The 17,647-nt window shown below is 36.8% G+C and overlaps 1 protein-coding gene across 1 annotated transcript in view; it reads right to left on the reverse strand.

Annotated features, from left to right (window-relative positions):
* cds1 (CDP-diacylglycerol synthase (phosphatidate cytidylyltransferase) 1) overlaps positions 1-17,647 on the reverse strand; it is a 46,870-nt gene that overhangs the window by 8,051 nt on the left and 21,172 nt on the right. Inside the window, exons 3-11 of the mRNA XM_055011184.1 lie at positions 12,905-13,001; positions 12,641-12,738; positions 10,097-10,236; positions 7,712-7,770; positions 6,100-6,182; positions 5,655-5,742; positions 4,363-4,431; positions 3,783-3,935; positions 993-1,112 (exon numbers count right to left, since the gene is read on the reverse strand). Coding sequence (XP_054867159.1) covers positions 993-1,112; positions 3,783-3,935; positions 4,363-4,431; positions 5,655-5,742; positions 6,100-6,182; positions 7,712-7,770; positions 10,097-10,236; positions 12,641-12,738; positions 12,905-13,001 — 907 coding nt within the window. The remainder of the gene's footprint in view (positions 1-992; positions 1,113-3,782; positions 3,936-4,362; positions 4,432-5,654; positions 5,743-6,099; positions 6,183-7,711; positions 7,771-10,096; positions 10,237-12,640; positions 12,739-12,904; positions 13,002-17,647) is intronic.

Below are 17,647 nucleotides of genomic sequence, written 5' to 3' on the forward strand. Positions count from 1 at the left end.
TGTGCCGTCGTGTGAAGAACTAAACAAAACACTGCAGAGCTTTCCGTCACCTTAAATAACATCTCAGCTCCTCGCTGCAGATGAAGTGGACAAACTGGTTTCTGCAATAATCTCTCCTGAACTAATCTGACGGAGAGCTTGTAGGTGAAGCTCGGTGTTAAACCTCTAAAAACCAAAAGGCATGTTAAAGTTTAAAAATCACCAAGGTTGGACCATTTTTAGGAGGCAGAAACCATAAAAATCAGCGACTGATGGGAAACTTAACCAAAACTAAATTTACAATTGCATAATTTCATCAAAATTGCCTTTTTTGACACGTCTTTTGTAAAAATTTGCCCCAGATTCTGTGAAAATAAAAAAACTTCTGCACAACTGAAAAAAATTCTGTGAATATCCAGCAGAACTAGGATGAACTGCAGGCGGTGCAGGAAGTGCTCAGTATGGAAATGGAAAAAAAAGAAGTTTAAAACCAATTTAAATGCTAATTGAGCCGCTATTTTTCGAGTATTAGTAAAAATTATTGGTGAAAAATGTTGCACATGTCGATTCAAGGTTTTGTACAATTTTGTATCTTCTTTTTTTAGGATTTATGACATTATAACTGTGTCATACTGCATAGAAAACTTGTCTGAGCTTTCTCTACTTCTAGTCATGTTTGCAGGACTTTTGAAAAATGAACCCACAGTGGAGTAAAACTGTGACAGGAGCAAAAGATCTCCCAGAAACTACCTTGGTGGTTCAGTGGGTTAAATATTGTAAAACAATAGCCATTGCAGAGGTTCTAATTACTAACTCGTGGCACTGCAATGGGAAAAAAAGGAACTAAACTTGATTAAATCTCACCTATTTAAAACTAACTACTGTACCTAGCAGAAGATGCTAAAAAGAAGGGAAACAAGACTGAAATCATATCCAAGTGAAGGAAAGTAATGGATTAATCCTGCTGGACAAGAAGGAGATCAACTAAAGAATAAAATTGAGATGCTCCTTACTTTGATTTTAAAAGCTCGCTTGAAGCCGCTGGCGAAGAAGCCTCCAAACGGCCCGATGAGAGACGCGAAGGACGAGAGGAAGATGCTGTGGATCTGGAACGGGTACAGGTTCACCGTTTTCTGAAACAAGAAACAGACAAGAAGAAATCATACGAATATTCTACAATGCTACAGTTTCATTTAGCAGAAGCTTTTATCCAAAGCGACGTACATCTGAGAGTAGATTCAACACAAGCAAGGATCTAGTCAGGAGAAAACAACCTGGATTGGAGCCAGAAAACAAGTTCAGGTGTGATAATAAGACCGTGGTGTCTACAGGCAGTGCACATGTAGGATTTTTATTTAATTTTTTTGCAGTTTGTCAAGTGCAAAGGTGTTCAGTGAAATATTGAAATGTGATTTGATTAACTAACAGCAAAAAGCCTCATTTTGTTTGTCTTTCTGGCCAGTAGATTGGTGGTTTACTGCTTGCTAATGTCGAACATGTACGCAAATTTTTCACTCTGCATTTTTAAATTTTATTTGACTGGCTACACCTGCAGCACATTTATGCAGTTTTGTGAGTTACAGGCAAAATACAACTCTGTTTGTTTTTAGGATTGTCATGCTTTCTGTTTCTGGACCCAGCACAGTCCTGTGAAACTAACTCTTGCACATTTATTCTTTTTTCCTCTTCATATGTTCTACAGCTGCCCCAGTACAAAGTGCTATCTATACAGTTGCATACAGTTGGGAGATACAGACCTGATCAAAATCTTAAGTTGACCTTTTGCACATTTGGATCTTAATGAGGTTTTAAGTAGAGCTACAATATGCAAAAGCAAGAAGGAGGAGTGCGAGAAACAGCACTTTGAAAAAGTAATTTATTGAAAACAACAAACTGAAATAGGCTGTTTATCAGCTGATCAAAAGTTTAAGACCATCGCTCAAAAAATTACAAAAAACTCTCCAAACCAGAACAAAAACTTTTCTCAGTAGGACTCAGTAATGAGTAGCTCCACCGTTCTTGTTAATCACTTCAAAAATTGGTTTGGGCATGCTTGATGCAAGTGTTTCCAGGAGGCTGGTGGGAACATTGCTCCAAGTGGTGAAGATGGCTTCATGAAGGGCATCAACTGTCTGGAACTGATGGCCATTTTTATAAACTTCCATTGCCATCCATCCCCAAATGTTCTCTATGGGATTTAAATCAGGGGAACATGCGGGATGGTCCAAAAGAGTGATGATATTCTCCCTGAAGAAGTCCTTGGTCAAGCGAGCATTGTGAACTGCAGCGTTGTCCTGTTGAAAAACCCAGCTGTTACACACAGACGAGGGCCCTCAGTCATGAGGGATGCCTGCTGCAACATCTGCACGTAACCAGCCGCCGTTTGACGACCTGCACCACCTGAAGCTCCAGTGTTCCACTGAATGAAAAAGCACCCCAGATCATGATGGACCCCCCTCCACTGTGCCGGGTAGAAAACATCTCAGGTGGGATCTCCTTGTCATGCCAGTAACGCTGGAAGCCATCTGGACCGTCAAGGTTAAATTTTTTCTCATCAGAGAATAAAACTTTTTTCCACCTTTCAATGTCCCATGTTTGATTCTCCCTGGCAAAGTCTAAACGGGCAGTTTTGTGGCGTTGTAGGAGACGAGGTCTCTGAATTCATTTTTTGTTTTTGAAACCCTTTTCCCGCAGATGCCGTCTGATGGTTATTGCGCTGCAGTCGGCACCAGTAAGGGCCTTAATTTGAGTCGAGGACCGCCCTGTGTCTTGACGGACAGCCAATCGGATCCTCCGGCTCAGCGCAGGTGTCATTTTTTTGGGCCTACCACTTGACTTTTTTGTTCCATAATGCTCAGGATCTTTCAAAAAATTTAGAATGACTGTCTTACTGCATCCAACCTCAGCAGCAATGATACACTGCGAGAGGCCTTGTTTATGCAGCTCGACGATCCGACCACGTTCAAGAAGAGAAAGCTTCTTAGCTTTAGCCATCAGGAGGACATGATCGTGTGAATGCCTGACAGAAGATGAGAATTTTGAGCAGATTTGGGCTTTTATAGCCTGTGGTCTTAAACTTTTGATCAGCTGATAAACAGCCTATTTAAGTTTACTTGTTGTTTTCAATAAATTACTTTTTCAAAGTGCTTTTTGTCTCACTCCCTCTTCTTGCTTTTGCATGTTGTAGCTCTACTTAAAACCTCATTAAGATCCAAATGTGCAAAAGGTAAATTCTAGCTATTTTTCAACTGGTTTTAAGATTTCGATCAGGTCTGTACTGCTTCATCATTATATTGCGCCTTAGCGTCTAAATTTTGGGCTGCACGTGGAAGGCTTTGTGCAAACTTGTTTTGCGTTCTTGCAAATATGCAACGCATATCGTGTGTGGGAATACTTAGGTGTGTGAAAGTATATGTGAGTCTGTATGTGGGCATGTTGTAAGGCTGGACTCTCACAATATTTACTGATGTATGTTTACCTTCATTCTTCCTCTGTGTGTTTCTTTGCAAAATGTGAATAAAATATTAATCATAAAAAAAACCTATTAAATGAAATCAAAAGAGAACCTTGCATATGCTCAGACATGTAAAGTATAACACTGGTATTATGCAGAACTCTCATGCTTGGTGTAATTCTATTTATTATGTGGGAGTTTGATGTTGCAGCAGCTGTGTCACATCTGCATACGTTACATGTTTAGTGTAGCCACTGTGTCATATTACTGAAATATAAAATGTAAAACAGTGTTTGAAATGGTCTTGATGCAAATCATTTTAAATCAAATGGATTAGAAAAGGCCTTACCCATCTCAGTGTGTTTTGCACCACAGCAGGAAGAGTGTATTCCTGCATCACGAAGATATCAGACGGCTCACATTCGACCGTGAACCCGTTCGTCTCGCTGTTGAACCCCACTGGACACACAAAGTACTGGAACTGAGACAGGAGGTAGGCCAGCTGAGGGCGAAACGAAGTGCAAGAAACAGAGAAAATCAGCTCCTGCCTCTTTAGGATTTCATAAAATACCACAAGATGCAGTCAAGTAAGCTTAAAATAACTGTAGCTGATCTCGGGAGCGGACAGGAAATGTGGAAATGCTGCAGAAATGTTTGCCTTTAGTCTTGGTTGGTGTGTTATTAAATCATAAAAATCTCATTTCGATCATTAACATTCTTCAGAAGCCGCATGACTGTCTTTTTCTTATCTCCACCAACAAAACCAACCACAGTCTAGATTTCCTTTTTGTTTAATTGAATTTTATCAGCTATTAAAACGGCACACAGACAAACTTCCCCGTCCTGGGAGCTTGGAAACTACGCAGAAAATGCAAACCATGTGAGCGAGTGTAAAAAAACAATCAAACAATCAGAAGAAGTGAACTCACAATGAAGCCAAAGACCACAGTGGAGAAGAAACCGCCGATGAAACCCTCCCAGGTCTTCTTGGGTGAAAGCTGCAGAAACAGAAACATGAAGTTTTTACTACGAATCACCACAAACTGAATGCACTGAATAGATCTAGTGTGCACTCAGTCTGTATTTAATAACTAAATCCTGATTTATCTACTTATTTAGAGGTGGAGTTTATTAGCATCTATTCGAGGCTGACCAGACAACAGTTTGCTCTTGAAAGACGCCACTAAATGATAGTGAACAGGGAAATATATAGAACCAAACAACTCATTCATTTCAGCCACCTGTTTATATGTATGTATGAAAAGGAGGGGCGTCAGTAATAATCGAGTCCAACACAACACCTACATTAGAAACAATCCACATAAATAAAAATAAAAACAAAGATTTATGATAGGGGATCCAGGAAATCCTTGAATTTGTTGGGTTTTTGTTAATATTTTTGTAGGGTCAAAAGTTTTTACTGAGATTAATTTCCATAACTAAAAACGCTGTAGGATCTCAGCTTATTTATATTAGTTAGGTTATTTTCAATAAAGAGTCTCAGCCTTAATATGTGTAATAGTCAGGTAAAATAGCATTTTATAGAAATATTGCAAGGTTTTAATCCCTAATCTGCAAATTAATCTGGTACAATCACACCATAAATACCACTTTGGGTTCTTAACCTCATTATTTACCATTATTTATTATTTTGTTAGGCTACTTTCAGAACTTTTCTTTTTTACTGAGTGCAGTTAAGGGAACAGCTATTGTCTAAAACGCGGTATATTAAAAATGTTTACTTGACTATTTCATCTTGTTTATGTTGGAATCTTATTTATTTAAACTGCTTTTATTAATATAATTTGACACTTCTTTCATCCTTTGTTTTCAAAGAATGCTATGCAAATAAAGTTGGGGTTAAAGTTGGTTGGTTACACTGAAAGGTAAATGTTGAAATATTTTCCTTTAATTTTTTAACATACGGAAAATGTAAATAAACAAGTTTTGTGTTGGAATTTGCATTATATGGAATTTTACATGAAGATTTTCATTGTACATCAAATGTAAATCGGTTTCAAATGTCTGTTGGCACTGAAAAAAACATATCAGTTGAGTGCTAACTTTGTTTTGTTTTTCCCTATAATAGATTCAGCATGTCTCAGTTCATTTCTCTTTTAATAACTCACAAAGCCAGCGTTATCCAGCGTTTGTCAGCTATTGAGCATAACAATTAAAGTCTCTAAAATGAGAACGACGTCGGCCAGTTTATTGACTTTACCTTGATGAGCGGAGTCCTCCCAAAGAAGAATCCAAACAGATAGGCCATGATGTCGTTGCAGATCACAATGGAGATGGGAACAATGAACCTGCAAAACAGGAATTCCAGCTATGATGAGAGCTGGTGGGGAAGCTCACAGAATACACAACAATCACAGTCTAATTTTGGATTTAAAATGAATTTACTCTAGGAAAAATGACCAGTAGCTTGTTAAAAAATGTAAAATTAGAAAGATAATAACTGTTAATGTTGTATTTTCAACAGAAAATGCTTTATATATGCTATGTGATTTGGACTTTTACATGGTTTGTGGCCTTTTCTGCTTCATAAACAGTAACTAAAAGCCTGTACGAGGACAGTGAGCGCACGCTAGCGATGGCAACACGTGCAACAGTAGTGAAAGACAACAGGGCAGGTTCCTCTGGTCTGTCCGTGTCCTGCTTACCAGATCATCCCTTCAAACAGGTTCTGAATGACAAGGTGGGACTGAGTTACCACAATCAACAGGGTCACATGGGTCCAAGCAAACTGGAATGGCAAACACAAACACAAACACCACAGTGTCACTGCACTGGAATGTAGCCGTGCCCGCTCACAAGTTGGCTCGTGTCAGAAACAGTGGATTCATACAAACAAACAGACGGACAGCGAGACGAGGTGAATGACACCGACAGCCACAGAGTGCAGAGGCAGGCGATGTGTAAATGTCAAAAAACACCAAAACAAAACATAGTAGCGTTAAAAGAGCAAGCAACGAGGGCGGAGTGTCATATGAATGATGAAATGATTAAAACAACGTAAAGAAACAAACACAGCAGCATGATGAGAGTATTCAGGGTTCAAATCATCTTTAATAAAACCCAGATTTGGTTGAATTTTAAACTTTTAATCTTATTAGCATCAGGCTGGACTGTAGCTGGGAGAAATCCTGAAAACATTCTGAAATAATAACTAGATTTTGCTCAATTTTGAAACTCAGGTCTGTGTGCAGTTGAGAAAAATCCTGAAAATATTATTAAATAAAACACAGATTTTGCTCCATTTTTAAGTTTTGGTCTTTTAAGTGTGGTCTTTTGAGTGTAGCTGAAAAAAAATCTAGAAAATATTCTTATATGAAACCCAGAATTTTCTCCACTTAGGCCTAAAATTCAAAAGACCGAAAGTTCAGAGTGTAGCTGGAAAAACAATCCTGAAAATATACTGAAACAATACTCATGCTTTTCTCCATTTTCAACCAAATGTTTGAACTTCAGGTCTGAGTGTAGATGAGAAAAATCCAAAAATATTTTAAAATAAAACCCAGAATTAGATCCACTGACACCTGAAGATCAAAACACCAAAAGCTCAGAGTGTAGTGGGAAATATTCTGAAAATATTCTAATTAAAACTCACATTTCGCTAAATTTTAAAATTTTGAACTTAAGATCTGAGTTTAGCTAGGTGAAAAATCCTGAAATTATTATTATTATTATTATTATTATTATTATTATTATTATTATTATTATTATTATTATTAAATATCCAGATTTTTGCTCGATTTTGAATTTTGATGTTTTTGTGCTTTAGGTCCGAGTATAACTGAGAAAAATTAAAAAACATATTTCTAAATAATACCTAAATTTTGCTATATTTTGAACTTTTGGTCTTTTTTAACTTGAGGTTCTTCAGCAACCTCTACGGGATGAATTTTTCAAGCTAAAGAGTGGAATAAATTAGTTTGTGCTGATAAAATGTGGTGCATAAAGGCGCCCACACATGGCAGAAAAAGCAAAACCCATGCAAATTTACGAAATAAAACTGAAGCCACTGCAGAAATCCTTTAATCCAGACTCAAAATCTGCATACTAATGTGCACAGCTGATCATTTACCAGCACTTTTGTGTTTCAAGAAAGCCGATAAAGTGAGAAAATGCCTGCAAAGATTTCTGCAATGGCAGCAGCAGTATGTAAAATAAGTTTTATCTCAGTAAAATGAAGAAACAGGAAGCAGTGGAGGGAGATGGACAGCAGAGTTAGTGCAGTGCAGTACAGGAGAAGGTTACTGGACTGATACACACCATATAAAACTGCAGGCGGTAATGTTTCTTCACTAAACTCAGCACAAACATGCAGAAACCTGTGAAAGAGCAGACAACATGCTGTCAGTTTTTAGATCAAACAATATACGAATCACAAGACACATCATGAACCATTTTACTGCACGGAGAGGTTCATGTGACACGTCTGGGACAAAAAAAATCTAACAATTTTATCCTTAAACAGTTCAGATTTTATTCTTATATTAAGTGAGACGTCGTCGGCTGAAAGCTGGAGGGTCGAGTTTGTCCATGTGAACCAGGAAAGGCCCTCAGGGGACGACGAAACTGTCAGCAGACTGAGACGAAGATGTCTAGTTCAGCATATTTGTAAGGACTAATGATGCTGCTGTCATTTTAGAACAACTGTATAACATGTGCTACACATTCTATAAGAAATTAGACATATATGTAGACACATTTACGCAGAAATTTGCAAAATAAAAGATAAAATGATCACTGAATGTCCAGTTACTGACAGGACAACATTAGTATGTTTCCTGTCTCAGAATGAGCCGTGATACATGGCAGTAAGCACCATATTTGACAGAAATGTATGCATTTTCCAGCTATTTCTGACTTTTTAATTAGCAAAAATTCTATCATGTTTGAGTAAATGAACTCCAGCTGACAGAACGGGTTAAAAATGCTATTTTTAGTCTCATCTCTCCTTAAACCTTAATTTCTAAGTTACAAAAAAACTTATTAAACTAAAAGTTTAAAATTTTAAGCCAGAGCCATTGTCTACCCAAATATTTCTCTACGCAGATTTATTTTGAAGTGTTCGTACAGAATTCACCATTATTTCTTATACAAATAAGATAAATTAGTTATCTACAACCTAAATCTAGAAAGCAGTTTCAGTGTTCTTCCTATCTGAAGTTTTTGGTCACATAAAGTTCTTTATATTTACTCAGATATATGCAATATTCTTTTTTGTCTTCTAGCAAACCTGTTCAAAGCTTTTTACCCAAATTAAATTAACACTATTGCTGTTATGGATTTCTGAGTTTGCACCGGATGAGGATTCAGTGAGGCAACATCAGTCATTTTTGGCCTCCATGTATTCATCGTACTGCAGTTTGTGGTGGTTTTTTTTCAAGTGTTTAGGCAGGTTACACCATCACAGATACATCTGATTGTCTCTCTTGTCCTGAATCCAAAATACTTCCAAACAACAGATGGTGATCCATTTTGAGTGACAAGGTCTTCGCTTTTTGCTCCAGATGTTTCATTTTGCACATATGCTTTCTCTTGTTAATCACTCTTCTACTCTGGACTGCAGCTGCAACATCCAGGAAAGTTTTTTTGCAGCCTGTCGCTCCTTACAAGCGAAGCCAAAACTTCTCAGTTAATAATTTGACATAAAGTCAGTTTTCTATGAGCTAAGCTACTCAGTCGATCATATTCGTGTAAAATTGGAAAACCAAAAACATAATAATTGAGATTAATATTTGAGTATTTGTGTAGCCCCGTGTTAAAAGTTTAAACTTGCACAAGAACACACATTTAGCACCTGATTTTGAAAGCAGGAAAGTGTGATAATAATCAAAGATCTAGAATGCAATTTTAACTCTGAATGAATATAAACAGAAACCACTGGTTGCTTTTGAGCCTTAGATGCACAACTGATTGGACCCTGAGTGGGTCAAAAATGACCCGTATAAGAATCAATGTGATTTTATGCTACTTTTTGTCATTTTGGTTCAGAATAATCATTTGTATCATTGTTTGTAGTACATTTTTGCCAAGAATGATATCATGCTTGAAATATGTTATATAATTTCCAGCTAGAATAGTCATTTACCTCATTAACAATGTCTAGACTGGATTTATGATTAATTTTATGTTATCTTCATTGAAAAAAACTGCTTTTCTTTCAAAAATAAGGACATTTCTAAGTGACCCCAAACTTTTGAACGGTAGAATATAAAAACGCCGGTAATATCCACTAAGGAAAAGGCTTTAGTAGCTTGTAAACCTCCATTTCTTTCAACACTTAATGTATGTAAATCATTGGTACGCTGATAACAGCCACAACTCAATGTTTGTGCTTTTATGGCTGCTTTTCACGGGAACAATAAACCTCCTATCAGTGAATGAAAGCTCTGAAGAAAACGCATCAAGAGGAGATGAGTTCATGTCCCCGGAAACTCAGAAATTAGTTTATACTACAACTCTCCCTGAGGTCTTTGAGCTTCACTTCCTCCCCAGTCATGCCATGTGTAACCCAGCTCTACTACGCTCTACGCAGCGTGTCCGCTTGAAATCTGATCCGGGCCTGGAGAGGAAAACGTGAGTGGAGGCGGAGAGGCCAAAGAGCGAGTGTGTTTTGTGATTACAGCAGTCGTATCGTCTTGGACTCACCTGCCAGGTACAAGGCGAAGGAGATGAAGCGGTGATAGCGAGCCAGGAACTGCAGGGGTTCCTCCCTCTGCACCAGAGCTCCGAAGTAATCTGCCACAGTTTCACCGTAGAAGAAGTAGTTGACACAAATCAGGAAGTACCTGAAAAACAAAGGATTAGTCCTGGTTTACTTTATTTCCTTGGTATGTTTGAGTGAATGTTGTGGTTATGCTGTATCCAGGAGGTCCAGTTTTTGTGCTAATGTCTGAAAAACTGTTGGATATGTGTTGTGTGGGCAATAAAAAAACAAATACTAACACAGCAACATAACGAGATGAGGAAAAATCCACAAAATATTCAGAAATTACACATAGAAATTGCAAAATTTTTTCCCTAACCCAGATTTTGCTCCATTTTAAACTTCTGAGCGAATAATAATGTAGTTAAATAGATGAAATTTTTTGTCTTTGAAATCTCATGTTTGAATGTAGCTGAAAAAAATCCTAAAAATATTCTCAAATAAAACCCAGATTTCTAAACTTTTGGTCCTTTAAACTTCAGATCTGAGTGTAGTTGTGAAAAATCCTAAAAAATATTCTCACATAAAACCAAGATTTTGCTCCATTTTTAACCAGCTTTCTGAACTTCAGGGTCTGAGTTTAGCTGAGAAAAATCCTGAAAATATTCCTAAAAATATCCAGATTTTGCCTTGTTTTTAACCTTTGCTTTTTTGAGCTTCAGGTCTGAATGCAGCTGAAAAAAATCCTAAAAATATTCTCAAATTAAATCAAGATATTTGTCCATCTTTAACTAACTTCCTGAAGTTTAGGTCTGAGCTTAGCTCCGAAAAAACCTCAAAATATTCCTAAAAATACCCACATTTTGCTCTGTTCTTAATTTCATTTCCTGGCCTGGTCCTTCTTTTACTTCCAGCATGGTAGTGATCTTTGCTCCGGGTTGCACCGAGGCCCGTCTGTGGGTGTGTATGCAAAGTGTTAACAAAAACACTGGAGCATGAATCGCAGCAAACGTGGGTGTTGTATATGCAGAGAAACTACCTGCAGACGAAGTCAGCGTTTTACCCATGGAAGTTAAATGAAGTGTGGCTGCCAGAATAAGTGAATAAGTGCTGCCTTTAAATGGGAACTACAGCTTGTCCTGACTTATTTAATCTCCTTGCATACCATAGTGCTATAAAGATTGGATGTGGACCTAACACTAAAATAACCCGGAGGTTCTGTGACAGGTCGCTGCAGCACATAAGTGAGAATGTTCAATACTAGCGCAGAGAGCTGCACAAATACTTGAATATTAATGAAAATTTTGGCTTTCTACAATAAAATGAACATGATTGATCTTGATATTGCCATGTAGATGAAATCCTTGGTTTCAGTTTTGGTAAATTTGACATTAAGATGCTTTATTTTAGTCTTTTATGAAGTAATTTTTGGTCACAAATCTCTCTGAGCTGGTGCAGTAACCGTGGAGACTAGAAGCATCTCTGTGCACAGTCGCCTAGCTGCTAATCTACTGTAGCCTGCATGTGAGGCATTTAGGGAACATTGGTAAATTGTAGCATTCACAATAATTCAGCAAGTGAGGCACTTTGTGTACAGATATTTACGTCTTTCCTCCAGGAGATGCACTGAATTCCGATGAAGAAGTTTTATTTTAATTTAATTCAAAGATTTGTAAGTTAGCAGGAACCAATATGGAAAGTAAAGCAGAGCTCTGTTTATTTGGAAATGTCTCCAGTTAGGGATCAATAAAGTTGGCCTTATCTTATTTAATCGTGCAATATAAATAACTGAGCAATCGTGACTACTATAACTTTAATTGTACAGCCCAACTAGTGCTGATGGAATATTGACACAATATCTGAGTTGTTATTTAGGTACCAACATTTTCTCAATGAGGTACTTGGAGAAATTTAAACATGCTTCTGTATAAAACACATTTTCTTATTAGAAAAACAAAGGATTAACATTTAAAATGTCAAATGTGCAAACAGAAGCAGTCATACATGAACTTTGCCCAAATAAAGTTGTGTAAATCCAGCAAAATTCTGACTAATATCTGGAACTTTCGGAGCAGGTAAGATCACTAATACTGACGTAACTCACAGAGAATCTGATCTGATACTATCTAATGTCAAACAAAGCTCTGCTATATTCCAGAACTGACTGTAAAATTCACTGAAACATCCTTACTTCCTTTGACATTTTACAGAATACACAGACACTTGCTGTCTGAAACTCAGATTTTCCACCCGCTAGAATATCTTTGAATAGAAGCATTGGTGCAAACACTGGTCTGATTCTTTCCCCAATTCCCACTAAACCCAAAGGTCGTGTATCATCTTGTTTACGTGCCTTAGAGCAAAACAGTCTCAGAACTGTCTTGTGTGAGTCACTATCAAGGAAAACACAGCTAAAACCCACTGCTACATTGAAATTAAGCATAAACACATGCTGAAAATCTGCAATTTGGCTTTTTAAAAGACAAATCTCTGTTTGTTTGGCATCTACAACATCTGCTGTTTACTGTGAAATCCATTCTTCTCACCAACTTAGTGTCCTGAACCACGGCAGGTCATAGGAATGGTAAACTCTGTAGCCGATGGTGATGATTTCCTGGAAGCACTTGATCTGCACAGTCATGACCTACATCAGATGATGGGAGCAGAAATACGACAAGAAGGCAGAGCCATGAGAAACAAACTCAGAACTTCAATCTGTGTCTTTTTAGACATCATAGTTATAAATAATAGACATAAATACATTAAAATAGCAAGAAGTGCCATAATAGGCTATCAATAGTTGACCTTACCACTAATATTAGAGTGACAGGTCCCATATAGATGATGAGGAAGAAGCCAGAAATCATGGCTAAAGACAAAACTCCTCGTATCCAGTAGTTCTTCCATCTGTGGAGAACGGAAACATTGAATTATTGATACGTTTTTACCTTCAAACTTCAACATAACGAGTTCAGTCATTTATTGTTTGCGTCATTTAAGCTTTCATTCAAACAAAGTTGACAAGAGACAGTGAAAAAGACGACACACAAGTCTAGCTTCAAAACCATGAAATTACATGATTTCAGGGTTAGTAAAGCTTTGTATTCACATGTCTGATGAGCTCATTTATATCAGCTGACTGGTGGCGTAAGAGAGGAAAGAAACCTTCAGGCTGCAGTTGAAGAAATTATCAAGGACCATCAGGGAAAAGGAAAAACAAATTATATAATTTACAATTCCTATGATGGTAAAATTTCCCTATTTTTACCACATTTAAATAAACAAAAAATATTATTCCACAGATATTTGTGTATGAAGAATTTTTAAAAAATCTTTTGAAATGGTAGATCATTTTAAAATTTTAAAAGAATTTTTTCCTTTTCTTGCTAAATTACAGATAATATTAGGTAAAATCACAAAAAAAGATAAATTTACATATGCAAAAAAAACCACACAAAACAAAAAAAACTATCCAAAATTGTAAATGTCTTCATCAAAAATATTGTGTGTGTGCGTGCGTGCGTGCGTGCGTGCGTGCGTGCGTGCGTGTGTGTGTGTGTTCTATGTGTGTTGTGGCTGTTCTCTCTCAGGTGTTCCCTTGGTGCTGCAGGTAACTGAGCAGCGTCTCCACCTCGTCATCAGCTCTGGGACTATAAAGGCGGGGAGACGAGGCTGTTTGGGCAGCGATCACACTGTCTGCTGAGACTCAAGCTGCTTCTACTCATGTTTGAAGGAGGGCTTTCAATTTCTTACATTCCTTATTTTTCCAGGGAACTGTGAAGCTGTCTGGTCAGAGGTAACGTCAAGATGTAAATGGTGGTTAAACTCAACATCATGTTATAAAAAAAGTCCTGTTGCTGTTTACACCTGGATGATTGAAAACTGTATATAATGTCTTCATCAAAAATCTTTACAAATAGGAGTTGATTCTTTCATGTTTAATGGCAACGTTACACCATTTATACTGTAATTAAAACAGCAAAAATATATTTTATACACAGATATATATAAAGAATTGAAAATTGGTGAAGATTTTGTGTTAAATTTCAAATAATATTGAATAAGCTCAGAAAAAAGTAGAAATTTACATGCTGACTGCAGAAGCATATCATGTTTGTAACGTTCAACAGTAAATTACACAATTTGTACTGCAATTAAATCAGTAAAAACTAGATAACTTTACAGATATTTGCCTGTTTGAAAAACAAACCCTGTGGATTAAGAATTGAAAAATGGTAAACAATCTTTTAACAGTTCTTTGACAGATTTTGTGTTGAATTACAAATAGTATTGACTGAGCTCAGAAAAACAGTATAAATTTACATGCTGACTGCAAAAAACAAAAACAATCACTCTTTTAAAAACATTCAACAGTGAATTACACAATTTTTACTGCATTTAAAACAGCAAGAAAATAAAAACATTTACAAATATGTGCTGTAATTTCACAGAAAATGTATATATAATATATTTAGGATTGAAAATTTGTAGATATTTTTGAAACCGTTTTTCCTGTTGTTAGTGGCTTGTAGGAAGCCTGTTTTCCTTCTGATTGCGTCCATTGTTTGCTGCCAGTGTGAAGTTAATCCAGTAAATAAACTGTACTTTTTTCTGTTCATCCTGGTGGTTTTCCTCCAGGTAACGTGTAATTGCTACTCTAGTTTTCCCCTATTCTTAAGGGTAATGGAACGGAGGTTTTCAGTGAATGTTGCAGACTAATGAAGCATATTACTGAGGTAAATAAGTAAGATTTGTTCACTCACACTTTGTCTCTATTTATCTGTCAATATGAGCTATTTCCACTGCACTGACTCTGTCAAGATCATTTCACTCCCAATTTTATCATCACTACTCTCGTTAAAAGCCAGTCTTCATCAAACATGTCCATCACCAGCATCTAGACTTCAGCATCCTCATTTCCTACCTTCCACCAAAATAATTTGCTGTAGCATTTTCATGTTTTCACAAAAACCTTTTGTTCTCTACTTCCTCGTGATCAATCTGTATTGAATTTGCACCCAGCAGAACCATAAGATTTAGGGGTAATTCATTTGAAATTTAACACAATCAGTTAGCAAAACACAAACGCTGCAGCTTAGGAGTTACGAGGTGTGGCTTTTAAATAATTAGACTGATGCAAATTCATGTATTTCTGCAGACTGGAAGTTTTAAGGGGTTGTTTGTGCTGGTCCACTGATGGATGTTTACTGTGTGGTTCAGGCTGCACCCTGTGATTTAACCGGCATATTATTTAACAGCCATACTACACATTTTTCAAATAACAGTCCTGCTTTTGATGATATTTAATCTTGTTTTAACTCTATTACACTGCAAGTTTAACCCTCCCGTTGTCCTCAGTTACAGACACCAAAAAATATTGTTTCCTTGTCTGAAAAAAATCCCAAAATTCAGCAAAAAAATCCCGAAATTTCTGAAAATTTGCAAAACCGTCAGGAAGAAAATTCCAATCATTCCTTTAAAAGTTTTATTTTTTTTAAAAAAATGCCCAAAATTTGGCAAGAAAATTCTTGTAAATATTTTCAAAAAATGAGTAAAAATCTTCCAAAAAAAAAAAATCCTGTGATTACACACATATTTCAACAACATTTTTTTTCCACCAAAAAATGTCCAAAAACTTCCCAAAAATGTTGGAAATGTGGACATCAGAAGTTTCACTGTGAAATTTTTTTTTTCTCCACATTTTCAAACTTTAAAACGGGTCAATTCTGACCTGCAGGACAATTAATCCTAATAAGCATCATAAAAATCCCAGCTAGATATTTTGTCCTAAATCTCTCAGCCCTGCAGCTCGACCTGCGGTGTTTCCTGCTGCTGCTGAGGCCTCGCCAGCTGCACCGACCGCTGCCTGAGAGCGAATAACAAAAGAGAGGAAACGGCTAAAAGCTGCACAGGAGCCGAGCAGGGCCAGGAGGCTGCAGCCCGTCGCATGAATGGAGGAGAGAAAACAGCTGCATCATAGAAAAAAGCTGCTTCCACTCAGCTTTATGGTCACTCACTTCACCCCCTCCATCGCTCATCTGCCTCCTCCAGTCCAACCATCCCTCCTCCTCTCGTTCGCTCTGTTCACCTGCTACCATCCTTCCTCCTCCTCTTACCCACAAACTCCACGCTCCTCCTTCTAGTTCAGGGGCGTCAAACATGCGGCCCGTGGGCCCAAACTGGGACAACTTTGAGAGTAAAAATTTCAGAGAAGACATTAACGCCAATTTGTCAATTTATAAAACTCTAAATTTAAAATAATTTCTAGACAATGACAAGTTGTTTTGATCATAAAGTAGAATACTAGCTTGCTCATTGTTCCTTTGTCGTTTTGTGTCTCATTTTTGTAATGTTTTGTCTTTTTTTGTTGATTTTGTCTTTTTTTTTGTCCGACTTCTGCCATGTCTCTCGTGTTTTTGTTGTATTTTGTTTCTTTTTTGTCTCGCTTGTGTTTTTTGTCTTATTTTTGTGTTTTGCTTTATTCGTTGCTTTGTGTTTTTTGTCTTGCTTGTGTTGTTTGTCTACTTTTTTGTCACTTTGTTTCTCGCTTTTGTCATTTTTGGTCTCGTTTGTGTCATTTGTGTAATTTTTTATCTCTTTTTTTGTCCATTTTTTGTCGCTTTGGAACTTTTTTGTCTCGTTTTTTGTTTTGTGTCATTTGTCTCATTTTTTTGTCATTTTGTTTCTCATTTTCGCAATTTTTTGGGGTTTTTTTGTATTTTTTTGTAGCTTGTTTTTGTTGCTGTTTCTCGCTTTTGTCGTTTTGTGTTTCCTTTTGTCTCGCTTGTGTTTTTTGTCGTATTTTTATCATTTTGTGTTTTGCTTCACTCACTGTTTTGTGCATCGTTTTGTGTTTTTTGTATCGCTTGTGTTGTTTGTCTACTTTTTTGCCAATTTATTCCTTTTAATGTCATTTTTAGTCTCATTTATGAAATTTTTTGTTGCTTTGTAACTTTTTGTCAACTTTTTATCTCTTTATTGTTTTGTTTCATGTCATCTGTCTCATTTGTTGTCGTTTTGTGTCTCGTTTTTGACATTCTGCATCTCATTTTTTATAATATTTTGTCTTGTTTTGTTATTTTTGGTCTTTTTTTTGGTGTTTTGATCAAGTAAAACACTGTATCATTCAGTACCAGACACCTGTGACTAAATGTTTGGTTCCTTTGTGGAGACCCTGTGATCTGGAAAGTGTAATGTGTAAATGATAAACTGAGGCATGAAGTTGTTGAAATTGAATTTATTTTCTTCAGAAATTTCAGGTTGTTCATAATATTTCGTAAAAAGATAATTCCTTAAACGTGAACATTTTTAGAATGTACTTTTTTGCACTAAAACAAAAGAAATATATGGAATTGTTCCTATTTATAGGTTATTATGGTGTCCGGTCCACTGGAGATCAAATTGGTCTGAATGTGGCCCCTGAACTAAGATGAGTTTGACATCTCTGATCTATTTCTTTCCTCCTGTTTCTCCCTCCGTCTTCCCACCCCCCCCACTCTGTTCATCCACAGGTCTCTCTGTAGCAACGACGGCTATAACGGTGAGCCTGCAGG

The sequence above is a fragment of the Amphiprion ocellaris genome, chromosome 6 (assembly GCF_022539595.1).
Source record: "Amphiprion ocellaris isolate individual 3 ecotype Okinawa chromosome 6, ASM2253959v1, whole genome shotgun sequence".
NCBI classification, from domain to species: Eukaryota; Metazoa; Chordata; class Actinopteri; family Pomacentridae; genus Amphiprion; species Amphiprion ocellaris.